Here is an 18,085-nt window from a genome sequence, read left to right as displayed (position 1 = left end):
AATCGGTATGCTGCGCATTAGGAACTGAATTTCATAGGTCATTAAATGTAAATAAACAAATGAACAAACAAATTCATAGAAGAGTAGATCAAATTTGTGGCTACCAGAGGTGGAAGGCTGGGTGGGGGTTGGGAGGGAGAACTGAACGAAGGCAGTCAAATGGTACAGAATTCCAGTTATAAGTAAGTCTTAAGGATATAACGATATAAGGATATAAATACAACACAATAAAGATAACTAATACTGCTGTATGATATATATGAAAGTTGTTAAGAGAGTAAAATCCTGAGTTCTCACCACAAGAAGAAAAGTTGTTTTTTCTATCTCTTTAATGTTGTATTTATATGAGATGATGGATGTTCACTAACCCTATTATGGTAATCATTTCATGACGTATGTATGTCAATCATTATGTTGTACACCTTAAATTTATACAGTGCTGTATGTCAATTATATCTCAGTAAAACTGGAAGAAAAAAAAATTTTTTTAAATACTATATTGAATATTTGAAAGTTGCTAAAAGAGTAGATCTTAAAAGTCCTCTTCACAAGAAAAAAAAATTTTCTAACTATGTATGTGACAGATGTTAACTGTCACCATACTTACTGTAGTGATTTCACAATATATACAAATATCAAGTCGTGTTGCACATCTGAAACTAATCCAATGTTATATATCAATCATACCTCAAATATATAGATATATAAAGTTTAATTGTATTAGTAATTTGGGAAACTCCAATCATAACTTCCAGAACATACCAAGTGAGGGGGAAAATGTAGAGTAACAGGAACTCTTATACACTACTGGAAGGATTGTAAATTTGTAAAACCACTATGGAAAAACTCCTGGTATTAGCTAGTCAATTGAAGATGTATATACCTTATGCAATTCCACTCCAAGGTAGTATTTTAGATCGGTATCTCTTAATAGGAGCAGGAGTATCCTCAGCATTTCTGGAGATTAAGCATCTCCAGCCACTGAGCATTAGGCCAACAGCAGTCCCTCCAACCCCTCTATCACTGGGACAAACAGAAACATCCTCACACATTTCTAAATTGGAGCAGGGGGCAGATACATAGTTCTGACTGAGTACTGCCCTAGAGAAGGGTTTTCAATCTCAGTATACTAGTGACATTTTGGACCAAATAATTCTTTGTTGAGGGGAGTTGTCCTGTGCATTGCTGGATGTTCAGCAGCATCTTTGGCCTTTACCCACTAAATGCCACTAACATCTTGGTGAGTTGTGACAACCATAAATGTCTCCAGACATTGCCAAATGGAGCTAGAATCATCCCCAGTTGAGAATCAGTATCCCAGAGAAACCTTTACATAGGTGCATCAAAATATGTCCAAGAATGTTCACAGCAGTAATGTTTTAATAACAAAAAACTGGAAAAATCAAAATTTCCATCAACATTAGAATGGGAAAATAAATTGACGTATAATCATATAATACATGGGTATACAGCAGTGAAACTGACCTAAAGCTTTATGCAACAAGATGGATGAATCTTAGGAATATAATTTAGATAACCAAAGCAAGTCAAAGAAAAATACATGATTCCTTTTTATATAAAATTCAAAAACAAGCAACATAAAACAATACCTTAAGAGTTAAAGAAAAGCATGTTAAAATTGTAAAGAAAGGCAAGGGAATGGTACATACAAGGTTCAGGATGGGGACTTCCCTAGTGGCGCAGTGGTTAGTGGTTAAGAGTCCACCTGCCAATGCAGGGCACACGGGTTCAAGCCCTGGACCGGGAAGATCCCACATGCTGCAGAGCAACTAAGCCTGTGCACCACAACTACTGAGCCCACGTGCCACAACTACTGAGCCCACGCGCCTAGAGCCTGTGCTCCACAACAAGAGAAGCCACGGCAATGAGAAGGCCGCACGCCGCAATGGAGACCAACACAGCCAAAAATAAATAATCAAACAAACTTACCAAAAAAAAGGATTCAGTATGGTGGTTACCTTTGTGAGGTGGGAACTGGTATACAAACATGGAGGGGCACACATGAATTTTAAAGAAAATGGTAATATCCCATTTCCTAAACTGAGTGCTAGGTACACTTGGATATTTGATATTTTTATATACCTCACATAATATATATGTAGATATCATACCTATTCAATATTTAATAAAATAAAAAATAAATTTAAAACCCACCATTGTAGGCAGATTGCTAAAATCGTTCCTCTAACTCATGCCACCACTCCCACCCCCGCCCCAGTCTCCACACCTTATATATCTCCCTTAAAGTGTGGGTAGAACCTGTAACTTGCTTCTATCTAATGGAATATGACAAAGGTAATAGATTTTGAGGATGTAATTTAGGTCCCTAATGAGCTGACTTTATAATCAAAAGGGAAATTATTCTGTGTAGATCTCGCCTCATCAGGTGAGTCCATTAAAAGAGGGTCTTGAAGGTAAGAGATTCTCCTGTGGGCCCTGAAGCTTCCACAAGTCTTACGGCTGTGAGGAAATAAATCCTGCCAAAAACTACACGAATTTAGAAGAGGACCCTGAGCCCAGGCCTCAGACAAGACTGGCCCTGGCTGACACCTTGATTGCAACTCTGTGACAACATGAGCAGAGGGCCCAGTTAAGTCATGCCTGGACTTCTGACTCATAGAGACTGTAAAATAATAAATGGGTGTTGTTTTAAGCCACTAAATTTGTGGTAATTTGTTACACACCATGGAAAACTAATACAAACACTTCTTACAATTTTTATTTCTAAGAAGCAAGATAACTATCATTAATCACTGCACTGGGAAATTAGGCACCCAACATCGCCATAGCGGCCCCACAAGCACAGAATTTTTAACTTCTCTTTAGTTTGGTTGAAGAAGGTAAAAAGTATAATCCTCATAGCTGACAACCTCAAATTAGAACATTCATGTGTCAGAGAGTAAAAGGGCAATTCATGCTCAAATCATCTTCGTTAAAAAGACAGAAAGCTACCGTCAAATCCATACTTGTCAATTGAACAGGTTTTCTAAAAACCTTAAAACAAAACCAAACCCTGATAGTACAGTACAATCAGAAATGTGAGAAGTTCCAAATGATTGTATGGATCATACTGCCTTCCCTTTCAGACTATTCTCAAGTGGAGAATCATTTCCTGATTTCTTTTTATCCTCAAAGCAGTGTCTGGCACATAGCAAGTGCTTACAGTGTTGAATAAAGGAACTCCATTTCAAAAGATGATTTGAGGCCCAATAACCTGCCCTTGCCTGTGTTAATGGCAGAACAGAGACTAAGACAAGGGCCTTCTGTCAACTGGGTACTTTCTTCCTACATCAGAATTCAGTCCTTAATTACTGCCAAGCCTCATTAAACACACATACACACAAATCATTAAAAGACTATTAAATATTCAATGGGATTTTTCATAATATTAATTCTATCTGCCTCATTGTTTTGTGAGCCTGTTTCACAGTTCTTACCATTTACTGTACTTCATGATTAACAATTTTCTGTTCCACATCAACTAGAAAATGAAATTACCCTACTGATCAGAGGCAATAACTGTACTTTTTCATTTTCTAAGGTATTTATTAGCCTGATATAGGCAACAACAATCTTTTCCTAAGATAATCAAGAGGAGAGAATCACTGCAGTCAGTGCTACCCCTTAAAATGGAGGGCAGCCATTCCTATGTTCCTGTTTTAAAATGGCAGTTAATAAATCATTCTTCAAAAGATATGTACCCACAGTAATCTGAATAGTCTGTCTCTTTTGTGACATCTGTTTATTCTTTGTTCTACTTTGAAACATTTCTCTTTGCATGGCCCACCATTAAAAATATTTTAGATTATGTGATAAATATAAAAGAGGTAGGGCTTCCTTGGTGGCGCAAGTGGTTGAGAGTCCGCCTGCCGATGCAGGGGACACGGGTTCGTGCCCCGGTCCGGGAGGATCCCACATGCCATGGAGCGGCTGGGCCAGTGAGCCATGGCCGCTAAGCCTGCGCGTCCGGAGCCTGTGCTCCGCAACGGGAGAGACCACAACAGTGAGAGGCCCGCGTACCACAAAAAAAAAAAACAAAAAAAACCACCAAAAAAAACAAGTAGCAAAAGTTTTATGGCCCCATCTAAATATATACAATTTTTAAAGTCATGTGACAATACTTTAAACATGTTTAATGCTGATTACATAAACTCTTTACTCTTAAGGGGAAAAAGTCCTTGCATTAATACAGGAAATGCACATTTTAGGGAACAGATTCTTAGGAATATAACTAGTTTCAAGGAAGTGTTAAGGATCTGCTCTCTCTGCTACACCCTTTCTTTCTTGGGAAAAAAAAAAAAGGGAATAGTAGCTGGCTGACTGTTAATTTGGAATAGGAGGATATCACAGTGGGATAAAAGGTGAGACATTAGCATCCCTCATAATTTCTTCTTTATTTACAAAGCAAGAAACTCTAGTCTCTTAGTGAGTAGTTGCCAGGTATGAGATGGGGTCGAGGGTTTATGTTTGACGGTAGCAGTCACCCAGGCTGGGGTCTTACTAACAGGAGTCTGGAAAGGGAGGACCCTATCTCCACTTTATACTTCCTGCATGGATTCAGCAATCCTCTTCACATGTGTACCTGATACTTGATAAAAACAAAATGATAAATGTTCACCAATCTATGAATGTTAAAAAGTGGGGGAGGGGTTAATGATCTACTTCCATGTCCTATTTATTCTTGTAATACTGCCAAATACATATATATCAGCAGGTTTTTCAAGGTTAAAAGAGGATAAGCCCCAAAAGAAAAGGGAGACCATTGTCACACAAGTCATCATCACCAAAGGAGAATTAAGAGAACTTACCGTTAAGGAAGCAATCCCTTTGTGGTAGAATTTTAAAGACTCAGCAATGCAAGAAAGTGCTGAACTATAATGTTCCTCTTGCAACCCAGTGAGACACTGTTCTGCATGTGAGAACTCTTTCAAACTATTCAGCCAGAAGTAGAAATGTTCTGAGGCAACCTGAGTCAGCAAACTCTGATAAAGCTCTCTGGCCATGTCGTGATTACCCTAAGAAAAAAAGGGGGGGAGGATAATGAGGTTCTTACACTTGAATTAGTTGATGTAGCAGCTAAAAGAGAAACCCAAACCTTGGATAAGTTTTAACAATCACTCCTCACATTATAACTCTGTGAGACTCAGTCTAAGTATTTCTTCAGAGAAAACATGCTGAGCTGCTTTTATGTAACATAATGACTGAAGTTCTTTACCAAAACAGTGCCAAAGAGAAAATGAATGGAAGTAACTATAACCCATGTCTAGAACTTTAGTTCAAAATATAGAAAGTATAAATACTTATTGTATGTCATTTTGTATGAGCTATTTAGTGGGGTGGGGAGAACTGCAGTTAAGTTCCATCAAGCGATTACCAAGAGGAGCCCTGCGCCCTCTGGAAACGACTGAGGGAAGGGTAGTTGTGGGAGGATGTGAATGCCTTTTAATGCATGGGGGCGAGGGAAGCTCACTGTCTTGCAGTGCTTGGATCCTTGGGACAGTTGGGTATAATAAAGAAATATCCTGTCAATAGTGCTTCTTCTCCCATTTGAGAAACACTGTAAAATGTGAACATGTGCTTCAATCACCTAGAATAATGCTTCTCAAATTTTGTTCTCTGGACTTATCCCCAAAGAATTTCTATACTATCCAAGCTCTATATTTCCTCTCAAACAAAATTAATAAAAATCGTTAGGATTTCCATATGGTTGAGAGGGAACAGAAGACTAAAACTTTCCCGTTTCCACATAAGAATGATGAAGTTGGAGAGGGAAAGGGAAGAACGACATGGTGTACTGAAAGGGGAGAATATAAACGTGGGTGGGAGGGAGCTGTGCTTACGGGAGCACAGGACAAAATGAAAGTGCTGCTAACAACCTATGAGCCAGATAGAGCTCATATTTTTGGAATTCCCATGGAACTTCCCCATAACAACATATATACCATTCTCTGTGTATATGTTAAAAATTAGGTCCTTTCCTTCATCATCTTTTAATCGCATGACTAAAAAGTACTTCTACCTTCATCTTTAGTTTTGACTAGGAGTAACAATCACACAACCTAAGGTTCGTAATCTGCCATTTTCACCAACCCAGTTCACATAGAAGGATACTACGTACCATTCGGGATGCCTGTCTGGCAATTCGGTATACAGTCCATCCATTGGAGACGCTTTCAAGCTGCTGCTTAATTACTGCCTTTACTTCAGGAGACAGTGCTTTCTGACTGGCTACAAAAATCACAGTGGCCAAGCTCACCTAACATCGAGCAAGAAGTAAGAAAGTCAAGAAAATCATTAACTCTATGCAATGTCAAAGATAACTTTACCCAAAAGCGTTAAAAACTAATTAGAGCCTATCAAAAACGAACAAAATTTGTCTTCCTTTGACATTTATAAAATTTCCACTTTATTCCTTTGCTCAGAGCATTGTGTATAACAGCAAATAATTAGAAACAATGCCCATAAATATGGATAAACTATGATATAATCACACAATGAAATACTATAGAGCAGTGAAGTGGATAAACTAGAAATACACTTATCAGTATAGACGATTCATACAAAACAGGCAAAAACAGGCAAAAATAGGCAAAATGCAAAAGATTACATGCAGTATGAGAACACAAAGTTAAAAATATGCCCAAAATATTGCATATCACTTAGGATATATACTAAGGTAGTAAATATATAACAACATGCATGGGAATGACAAACACCAAATTCGGGAGAGTGGCTACCTATCCTGATAGGAAGGAAGACGACACTATCAGAGAGATACACAGCGGGGTACAAGTCAAGTGTACTAGTAACACTTTTTTCTCAACCTAGGTGATGGATGCAAAAGCTTTCATCATATTATTCCTTATGTGTTTCTGAATATTATGTTTCATAATTTAAAGTTGCTTTAAAGTAGTACTAAGAAAAAAGCAATAAAAAACATTAATTGAAAATGCTGCTTCAATGAAAAATAAACTTGGCTAACTGCTTCTCAGTATCCCAAAGCTGATACATACAAGGATCCATACATACTGTAAAAACTGCCTGATTCCCACGACGACTGTCACTTAGTCATCTGGGTAACCTTTACTGATAGCAAATGATGAAATGGGGGCAATCTTTTACACAATGCCCCCTGCAGGATTAAACATAAAATGGGCTTGAGTAAGTAATTTCACTAAGCTTTTTTCCCAAGCCATAAAGCCAGATGACCACAAACAATATGGAGTGGCTACTTTAAAGCTTACATATAATTTATGCATATTTAGAACGTAGTCTACTCTCAGCCCTGGAGAACTTTCAACTAAACATTATTATACAGCTTCCACACCTTCTGTTTTTTTCTAAGCATGTACCTTTCCCAGCCCCCAGACTGTACTGAAACCTAAACTGGATCCTAAACAGCTAAAGAGGTCCTGGATTGGCAAAGAGGAATTGGGTTAATTTATGGTCATTGATATCACTAGGTCTTTAACTTACATTTTTGGAAGTACAATACACGGTTTGGTTCATTATTTATTTGTCTTATATTAAAAAAGAAAAAAACCTTCATTTTCATTTTGTCCTTTGTAATAAAACAAAAATATCAGATTGAAGGCTTTGGCTACACTAAGCTGATTTGACAGGGCTTAGGAAGAAAGCAGTTTTACCTGTGAACTAAATAGGGCTTTCTATACCAAAAGAGGAAATGGTATAAAGCTCCAGGTCCCAACCCTATTTTGACATCAGCATGCTCTTGGTCTCAGCTAATTACTTTAACCTGTGGAATTCTGAAAGTAATTCCCACTAGACCAGATCCTATTCTTCCACAGCAGGTTCAAAAAGTGGCTCCTTACCAGAAGTTCTTGTTGCTTGTCTGTGGCTGATCGTCCGATCACCTTGTAGAGCTCCATGAGGTCACCGAGCATTCCATCGCCCAACACAGGCAGCTGCATGGCAATGGCGGCCAGGCAGTGGCACATCAGGATCCGGGCAGCGTCCTGAGCACTGTGCAACTGAGTCAACAAGGTCTCAACTACAGACTGGCTGAGATGGGGCCTACCCTTGGCCAACTTCACCATACAATTCAGAGCGATCTGCATATTGAATAGAAGATGGACCAGTTACATTCTGCAGGTTCATATGAAGTGAAGCTTTAAAGAAAGTAACTCTCTACAAGTTACTAGGAAAAATCAAGGAAAAGGGTTTTTTGTAGGCATGACATTTTTCTTAATAAGAAACACATGACACTGAATCCCATATTAAGATCTGCAAGTGTGCCATGTTTAAAACTAAAATAATAAGACAGGATGGTACATTAAACACTCATTTTAATCTAAGACTATTCAGTCTAAGACTTGAGATGAACATCATAAGGAATAATGCTGAAAAGGCCAAATAAATGCCAAACTGAATGTCATATTACTGCACTTTCATTACTTTTCAAGAACTGCTTCTAAAGTGTGGTTTGTAAACTTACCCATAATGGCATCTCCTAGGATGCTAATTAAAATACAGATTCTTGGGCCCTATCCATCCCAAACTTAATGAATTAACCTTTTTTTTCCTGGTGTTTGGGTTACTGAAAGTTTGCAGTTTAAAAAAGGTGCCCTAGGTGACTTCAGCACACTGAAGTGGGGAGGAGGCTTCTAATTTTCTCTTATTTCTCAACAGAAATCTAAATATCAGTTGGTCTCAGAGCTTCTATGCAGGCCGGTTAATCACATCCCTAATATCCCAGCCATCAAAACTAGAAACCCAGAAGTCCTCTAACTAACATAGCCAACAGGTTGCTAAACCTAGTCATTTCTACTTTTGTCAAGTCTCTAATACCCATCTATTTAGCTCCCTTTCATTCTCTCTACTACAACATAAATGTCTCCCTAATTCCAATCTCTTGAAAAGATGGGCCCATTAATCCATCCTTCACGCTACAACCATGTAGCTTTCAGTGTGTTAGGAAGAATAATCATGTCTTTAGGGTCTGACAGACCCAGAGTTTAAGGTCAGCTTGCCCTTGACTAAGTGTGTGTGAACAAGTTATTTTATCTCTCTGAGGCTTAATCTCCTCATGACTATAAGAGGAATACAAATTTCACTAGTTAGGGTTATTGTAAACAGTGAAAGATGTATATATAAGCCTTCAACAAAGTTTGGTACATAATAGACATATTTAAATAACAATAATAGCTATAACAAAAGTTAGAGCATGGTCACTACTTCAAAATTTTAAGATCTCATTACCTACAGAATCAAGCCAAAGTTCCTCAGCCCGACATTTGATATCCCCCATGATGGAGCTACAAACTACCTTCTAATCTCCCTTTACCTCAACCAGCCACAGTGGGCTACTTATCACTCTTCCAACATAACAGGTACATTTCTGCTTTCCTGTCTTTCATAACAGTGGTCCTTCAGGTTCAAATGATCCTTCCTCAATACTGAAATTCTACCCTGTCTTTCAAGGCTTAATTCATATGACATCTACTTGTTCAAGTCTTCCCTAATACCCTTAGTTGAAATTAATCACTCCCCACTCTGTCCTCTCAATTAGAATTGCACTTTTGTTTATATTACCAGGGAACTTGCGACATTCTGCTTGGTATTACAACCCCTTATATAAATATCAGTATCCTCTTATGGAGAGCTCCTCTAACAAAGGGACTTTTCTTGACCATCCATATATGTCCCACTGTGCTGAGTCCAGTGTTTTATTGACACCTATGATTGCTGGGAAAGGTTTTGGTTTGCTTTCTTTTTAAACTTTTTAAATAAATGTATTGTGGTTCCAAAGGGATTCTGTGGACTTGCCAGTCACATGTTGTCTACTTCCTTCACCACCCCTTGATTATCAGCTTTTATTTAATGGTACTAGTATCTTTACTGTACATCATTATGACTACATCATACCTTTTCTTAACATGCTAAAATAAGTCACAACTTCCCTCAAGCCATAATAATAAACACTTTCAACTGACGGCAAAATAGGCCAAAGCTCGCCTATATTTTGGAATAATAACAGTCAAAATGCTAGTTTTGAAAGTGAAGATCAAGGGCAAATATTTGTTTAAGCCAGGAGTCGACAAACTCTTGCACTTGGGCCAAATCCTGCCGGTTTTTGTAAATAAAATTTTACTGGAACACAGCCACACCATCACCCTTCCTTTTTTTTTTTTTTTTTTTTTTAAAAAAAAAAAAAAAACCACATTGTCCATGGCTACTTTTTCTCTACAATAGTAGAACTGAGCAGTTGTGACAAAGAGTGTACTGTTTGCAAAACTTAAAATATTTACTATCTGAACCTTTACAAAGAGATTGCCAATCCACACTTTAGGCAATGAAGATAGGCATTATATTAAAATAACTGATGTTTTCACCTTTAAAGTGGCTTGAGCACCTGGGCTATCATCTTCACTACAAAGTACCAGAAGGGATTCCAGGCCAAAGACAGCATCTTGTTCCAGTGCCAAAAGGTCTATAGGAAAAACACTAATTTTTTTTAGCGGTCAAGTAGAGAAGATTAAATGCACACACACACACACTTAGAAGAAGAAAACATTAAGGAGTCTAAAATATAGGAAATACTTCAATGCATAAAGCTAACCTTCCTGAAAAAGTACATGTGGCATTACTTCTAAAATGCAAAGGCGATCTTTAGACTTGTATATTTCTACTACTTTATTGAAGATTATAAAAATATATACATTGTATCAAGCCGAAAAGCTTCTGCACAGCCAAGAAAACCATTAACAAAATGAAAAGGCAAGCTGCTGAATGGGAGAAAATATTTGCAAATCATGTATCTGATAAGCAGTTGTTAATATTTAAAATATATTAAGAACTCATACAACTCAACAGCACAATAACTCAATCTGATTAAAAAATGGGCAGAGAATCTGAATAGACTTCTTTCCAAAGACGACATACAGATAGGCAACAGGTACAGGAAAAGATGTTCAACATCACTAATTATGAGGGAAATGCAAATCAAAATCACAATGAGGGATCACCTCACACCTTTTAAAATGGTTATTATAAAAAAGATAGGAAATAAGTGTTGGCAAGGATGTAAAGAAAAGGAAACCTTTGTGCACGGTTGGTGGGAATATAAATTGGTGCAGCCGCAACAGAAAACAGTACGAAGGTTCCTCAAAAAATTAAAAATAGAACTATTATATGATCCAGCAATTCCACTTTTGAGTATGCATCTGAAGAAGACAAAAACATTAACTCAAAAAGATATGTGTACTCCCATGTTTATTGCAGCATTATTTACACTAGCCAAGATATAGAAACAACCTAAATGTCCACTGATGTATGAATAAAGAAAATGTGGTATGTATGTGTGTATGTGTATGTATATATATATATATATATATATATATATACATACACATACACACACACACACACACACACAATGGAATATTATTTAGCCATTTTTTATAAAAGAAGGAAATCCTGTCATTTGTGACCATGGATGGACCTTGAGGGCATTATGCTAAGTGAAATAAATTAGACACAGAAAACCAAATACTGTATGATCTCACTTAAATGTGGAATCTAGAACAAAACAAACAAACACCAAGCTCATAGATACAGAGAACAGACTGGTGGTTGCCAGAGTTGGGGGGTAGCAGGTTGGGGGTGGGCAAAATGGGTGAAGGGGGTGGAAAGGTGCAAACTTCCAGTTATAAAATGAGTAAGTTATGGGAATGTAATGTAAACCATGGTGACTATAGTCAATAATACTCTATTGCATATTTTAAAGTTGTCAGGAGAGTAGATCCTAAAAGTTCTCATCACAAGAAAAAAAAACTTTACAATGACAATGTATGGTGACGAATGTTAACTAGATTTATTGTGGTGATCATTTCACAATACATACAAATATTGAATCATTAGGTTGTACACCTGAAACTAATATTTTTTTTAAAAATACACACACATACAATAAACCAAGATCTAAAGCCACAAAGGTATAAATAAAGCCTAACTGAAACAGTGTCACCAGCTTAGCTAAGGAAAAAACTAGCAAACCATGTAGCATGTGTCAATCTTCCAAACAAGACATAAATTATGCAGGTCCATTTTCACCTAGGATGCAACTTTCTCACGCAAGTGGAACTACTTTTAGGAAATAATCAAGACCCCACTTAATCTGATAAATGTTTTAAGTCAGATCATAAAGAAATGAACGCTTTAGATGTCTCATGTAATAGCAGTACTATACCATCTTTTCACTACCTTTGGGTTAAAATTTCTCTAAAGTTTCTAGAAAGTTCTGAATAAATTACTTAACCACATTTAGGTTAATGTATGTCAGCTTTGGGACTTCCCTGGTGACGCAGTGGTTAAGAATCTGCCTGCCAATGCAGGGACACAGGTTTGAGCCCTGGTCCGAGAAGATCCCACATGCCACGAAGCAACTAAGCCTGTGTGCCACAACTACTGAGCCTGTGCTCAGAGCCCATGAGCCACAACTACTGAGCTCACATGCCACAACTACTGAAGGCTGCACGCCTAGAGCCCGTGCTCCACAACAAGAGAAGCCAACGCAATGAAAAGCTCGAGCACCACAACGACGAGTAGCCCCCACTAGCTGCAACTACAGAAAGCCTGCACACAGCAATGAAGACCCAATGCAGCCAAAAATAAATGAATGAATGAATAAATAAATAAATGAATATGTCAGCTTTGAGGACATACAGCAATTTGCTGTGTTAAATGGTAGAAAATACTTATTACTATGGAAAAATAAAACAAGATTAGTTATTCAAATAACTAATAGGGGCTTGGCAAACAATGTCTAGTGAAGGTCAGGTTGCTAGGAAAACAAAGGGACTAGTAACAAGCAGTGCTGAAGCCTGGTGGGGATAAGAGGGACTGCTGATTCTTAACAAAGATCAAAATAAGCACTGTAACAGATGAAACATCCAAAATGCACTTCCTGTTTTTGAACACCGGCATGAACTTCCTTAAGTGTTTGGGTCAAGAGACGTTAGGAATACAATAAAATATATGCATTATTTTCTATGCACATCCTTCTTGATTGTGCAAATCATTTAATGCTATAGATACCTAGAGATAAACTCCATGAAAATTTAATTTGCATTGCTCTGTTAATTCATTTGCCCCTAGGTGAAACTGTCTGTTATTTAAGCCACTCGATAACTTCATGGTTTTTTTTTCCCTAAATTTTCTAGGTTTTTTTTTTTTACAGGTGAACAAACTGATACCACTGGATAGTTATAAGCAAAGGTAAGCACTGGGAGGAAATGGGCAATGCTCCATAAAACCTTTCAATTTCGCAATCCCAATCCTAAAGTCCTCATTTTTTTTTTAAAATAAATTTATTTATTTTTGGCTGTGTTGGGTCTTCACTGCTGCTCGCGGGCTTTCTCTAATTGTGGCGAGCGGGGGCTACTCTTCGTTGCGGTGCATGGGCTTCTCATTGCGGTGCCTTCTCTTGTTGCGGAGCACGGGCTCTAGGCACGTGGGCTCAGTAGTTGTGGCTTGTGGGCTCTAGAGCACAGGCTCAGTAGTTGTGGCGCACGGCTTAGTTGCTCCGCGGCACATGGGATCTTCCCGAACCAGGGCTCGAACCCATGTCCCCTGCATTGGCAGGTGGATTCTCAACCACTGCGCCAACCAGGGAAGCCCCCTCATTTTTTTTCCCCCCAAGGATTAAGCAGTCTTGAGAAAATCTGCCCGAAGAACATTCAGGAGGAGGCAACCAATAGATAAAAGCACACAGGCTAAAAATAATAAGGGATTAAAAAACTAAATACACACAGGATTCTGGTGAAACTCCAATCTAAAAGTTTATACATAATATCAGTCTTGATCAAACTTACCTTTTTCTTGACAAGAGACAGTAATATTAGTTAGGACTCTCACTCCATGAGCTGCAATGCCCCTGTTATTATGGTAACAGCACTCTTGGGCTAATTTGACTAAATCAGAGGATCTAGGGGAAGAACCCACATTTCCTAAACAAGAAGAGAAAAGTAGTACAGATTTAATTCATTTATAGAGTTCAGATCAGTTCATTTTATAGGTTCATTTTTATCATTTTCAAGAGAAAGTCTCTAACAATAAATTTCAACAAAATTTTCTTCCTCTACCCCATGATCAATATACATCACCACTTCTTTTTCTCCTGTCAAGGTACCTAGAATAAGTATATGCTAATCGTTTTGTAATGATTAAAATCTAAAATCAATATACTTTCCCACAAAAATATTAATAAAAACTGACTAAAGAATACAGCAAAAGCCAAAACAACTATAGATTGTATCTTGGGCATTCAAATAGTCTCTCATTAAAATGGAGTCATTACAAGTCTTCTTGTCAAATAAAACCTTACATGCAAAGAGAGGAGAGAAACAAAAGTTTTAAGTTTGCTGTTCCCACTTCAATTGCTGGCACAGTTATACTGCAAAAGGTTTATATAAGAATTTATTATTTTAGAGCTAGAAAGGACCCGGGGATCATCTGATTCAACAACCTATTTTTACAGAAGAAACTGAAGCCTAAAGATTTTAAGCATCTTGCCATGGAGGTAATAAAACCTGTTAGTTATGCATTGGCCTTGTGCTTTACATGTTAAGTTCTATCCTATAGTTGCAGTAACTTTTAAAAGTCACACCTGAAATTCTGTAACATAAGGTTTATGTCGTGAATGTTTTTATTCATAGTAGAGAAGCTCTCAGTTATAAGTGAGTGAGCTTCAGGAAGAATCAGGAGATTAAAGCTCATTCAACTTCTCAGCGGGGTCTCTCATTCCTGTCTTCCTTTCCCCTGCTGATTTTTCCATGATTCCTATCAACTGCAATCTTTTACACTAAGGGTGATCATATTTTGTGAGGTCTGAAAAGGACACTATCATAAATAACAACAGGCATAAACCAAGACTATCTCAGGCAGTGTGGGACATATGGTCACCTTATCGATTTCCAGCTTGACATAAAAGTACTAGCTTAGGTAAAACCTCAGTGCTTTTTAAATAGGCAAAACATTTGAAAGATGAACCTATGAGTTCTCTTTACAAAACCATGGAAATTGTAATTTCCTTCATTCTTTTTCTTGCCCACGTGATATGGACAATGCAGACTCATCTATAAATTTACAAACATGTTTTGGAACTTACTTTTTTCCTTTTTTTTCTCATCAAGATGTTAAAGAAAACTTGGGGAAAAACCCAGAAAAACCCAAAGAAAAAAACAAAAATCATCCCCAAACCCACAAACCAGCATGACCTTATTATTAACTTTTGGGAATACTTTAAAACATCTTTTTCCCCCATGCACACCAATACAATTTAAAAATTCATATATAATCAGGATAAGTAGATACTTCTAATTTCTACCTTTAAAATATAATATTTGTGAGCATTTTTCTATGTCAATTGTTTTTGGAATAAAATTATTTTCAATTTTTTTACTTAGAAACAATTTACTAAGATAAATTCACAGGATTCAAAAGGTTCAACCAATAGCAGAAAAAGGTAGAAAGTTAGTAAGAGAAAAGTCTTCCTCATCCACTTAATGTTATATTTCTTGTGCATCATTCCAAGAGTATAAAACAACAAAAAACTTTAGCCTTAAGTCTGTTACGTAAGCAAGCTCCTCACAGGGCATTAACAAACACATTTTGGAGTTAAATCATATTAAACAGGCAATGAGGAAAGCATTATTGAACTGGGGTAAAGTTTTATTTTAATCATTTTCCGGAAGGATAACATATGCCTAAAAGGAAGCACATGACATTTGCTTTTAAAATTCACCACCGCTTGGCCTTTGAAATACACTTGCATTTTAAGTCAGAGACATACAAAAGCAAACCAGCTATTTTAAGCACCCTCAAAAATAGTTTCATCCACATATAATGCAAAAAAGGGCAAATTGAGAAAAACTATAGCCTTGAGTTAAGATCAAAGATGCAAGATTTTATTATCTTAGGAATTAGTTAAGAAATCATTTTCAAAGAAATTCGTAACATATAACCATATGAAATTGAAACCTTTCCTGATTTAAAGCTTTACAGAGGAAACGACTTGAAATATCAACATGAATAAAGGATTAGCATGTTATCCATATATTATCTCCTTTCTTCTCTTTACCTGAAGCTATGCTGAAGTAATGTTTGACAGCGATGGTCCCTGACAGCGTGGAAAGAACAGACAACATTCCAAGTTTCAAGCTGTCATAAGGAGTCTGGAGGGCACATTCACAGAGTGCCTGAAATGCAGAAGAGAAAGGAATACAGAAGTTAAAACATCAGTATACCTTAAAACTGTCTACTCGTTTTAAATTTTCTAGCTTTTTAGAAAAATTATATCTTTTTTTCCATGATAAAAAACTTCAAACTGCCACAGCCAAGAGGAACCTTAGGAGACACATTAGCTAAATATAATGTTGTATCCTACATGGGATCTGGAACAAAAAAAAGACACTGGGTAAAAACTAAAGAAATCAGAACAGAGTATGAGCTTTGGTTAATAATAATAATGTACCAATATAGGTTCACTGAAGTGTAACAAATATACCATACTCATGTAAAATATCAATAATTGGGGAAACTGGATGTGGGTATGTGGGAGTCCTCTGTACTAGTCTCCATTTTTCTGTAGATCTATACCTGTTCTAAAAAATAAAGTTTATTAAAAAAAAGTCATCATGAATGACTTTATTAAGATCACTATGAATTATGCCCTATTTAGTCCTCACAAGCAGAACCTCCAATATATTTTGCTTACCTGACAGATATTAGTTCATATGTATATATGTGTGTGTGTGTGTGTGTGTGTATATATATATATATATATATTTTTTTTTTTTTTTTTAAATAGTAGAGAGTATAGCATTCTATCTAGCTAATAAATGAGTGAGCTATCTATCTATCCTCCTCCATTTCAGGTCATTTACTCTACTCTTGACTTAAGGTGATCTGAAGTATTACCAAAATCAAGATGCTAGTTTTTTTTTCACTGTAGTTAACCTTGAATATGTGTTCCTAGTACAGTGAGTCTTGGCTCATCCTGTATAGTTACTCTTAGGACTCTATAACATTACTGCATGTAATGTAAATGGTCAAATAACTGTCCTGTTAAATTAAACCAACTCCCATTCTCTCACAAAGTTTCAGAAAATGAGCAAAACTGAAAGACTAGGGGAACAAATAAAAATAAAATTTCAGGGACTTCCCTGGCGGTCCAGTGGTTAAGACTGCGCTTCCACTGCAGGGGGCGTGGGACTGATCCCTGGTTGGGGAACTAAGATCCGCAGGCCGCACGGCGTGGCCAAAAAAATAAGAAATTTTTCAAAAAAGAAAGAAAACATTCTTCAATAAAATTTTGGAAAGGGTTAAACAATAAATTTAATATGACCCCAATAAAAATATCAACAGAATCTTGGGGGGAGGGGAGAACTTAGATAACCTGTTTACAAATCAGAAAATATGCAGAAAATTCTGACAAAGTATAAGGACAAACAAAACAAGCCTTACCAAATATTAAAATGTAATCTATAGGAATAAAATAAGTTTTTCCTACTTGTGGACAGAAATCAAAAGAGAACTGGTCCCAGAAATAGATTCAAATACACACAGAATTTAATATATGATAATGGCATTTCAAATCAGAGACTATTCAATACACAGTTCAAGGGCAACTGGCCAGTTATCTGAATAAAATAAAACTTGATTCTTGTTTCCTTTTTATGGCAAATAAAAACCAAAACTGTAAAAAGCACTAAGATTTAACATGGGAAAAGAAAAAGTGAAAAGATAAGTGCCAAAATTGGGGAAAAAAATTTATATCATGTAAGATCAACAAAGGCCCAATAATCTTAATATATAAAAGGTTCTTAGTAGTAAATAGGCAAGCAGACCAAAAGAAAAATCAGTAGTTCACAGAGTTTATATAAATGTTTTTAAAATATAAGATGTTAAACCTAACTCATAATTTGAAAAATTTAAATTAAAATGAGTTGCTTTCACCAATCTGATGGGCCAAGATTAAAGTTTAATAATACATAACACTGAAAACAGCGTGGGGGAAATAGGCACTCACACACTGCTGATAGAA

General features: G+C 36.7%; 1 protein-coding gene across 1 annotated transcript in view; it reads right to left on the bottom strand.

The window, feature by feature from the left end:
* The window catches only part of INTS7 (integrator complex subunit 7), a 96,752-nt gene that overhangs the window by 37,753 nt on the left and 40,914 nt on the right, over window positions 1-18,085 (bottom strand). Inside the window, exons 8-13 of the mRNA XM_024751099.1 lie at window positions 16,121-16,238; window positions 13,854-13,988; window positions 10,374-10,471; window positions 7,854-8,093; window positions 6,140-6,277; window positions 4,830-5,036 (exon numbers count right to left, since the gene is read on the bottom strand). Coding sequence (XP_024606867.1) covers window positions 4,830-5,036; window positions 6,140-6,277; window positions 7,854-8,093; window positions 10,374-10,471; window positions 13,854-13,988; window positions 16,121-16,238 — 936 coding nt within the window. The remainder of the gene's footprint in view (window positions 1-4,829; window positions 5,037-6,139; window positions 6,278-7,853; window positions 8,094-10,373; window positions 10,472-13,853; window positions 13,989-16,120; window positions 16,239-18,085) is intronic.

The sequence above is a fragment of the Neophocaena asiaeorientalis genome, unplaced genomic scaffold (genome assembly GCF_003031525.2).
Source record: "Neophocaena asiaeorientalis asiaeorientalis breed wild unplaced genomic scaffold, Neophocaena_asiaeorientalis_V1.1 scaffold67, whole genome shotgun sequence".
NCBI lineage: Eukaryota > Metazoa > Chordata > Mammalia > Artiodactyla > Phocoenidae > Neophocaena > Neophocaena asiaeorientalis.
The sequence above is the reverse complement of the archived record's forward strand: the minus strand, read 5'-3'. Positions and strand labels throughout refer to the sequence as shown.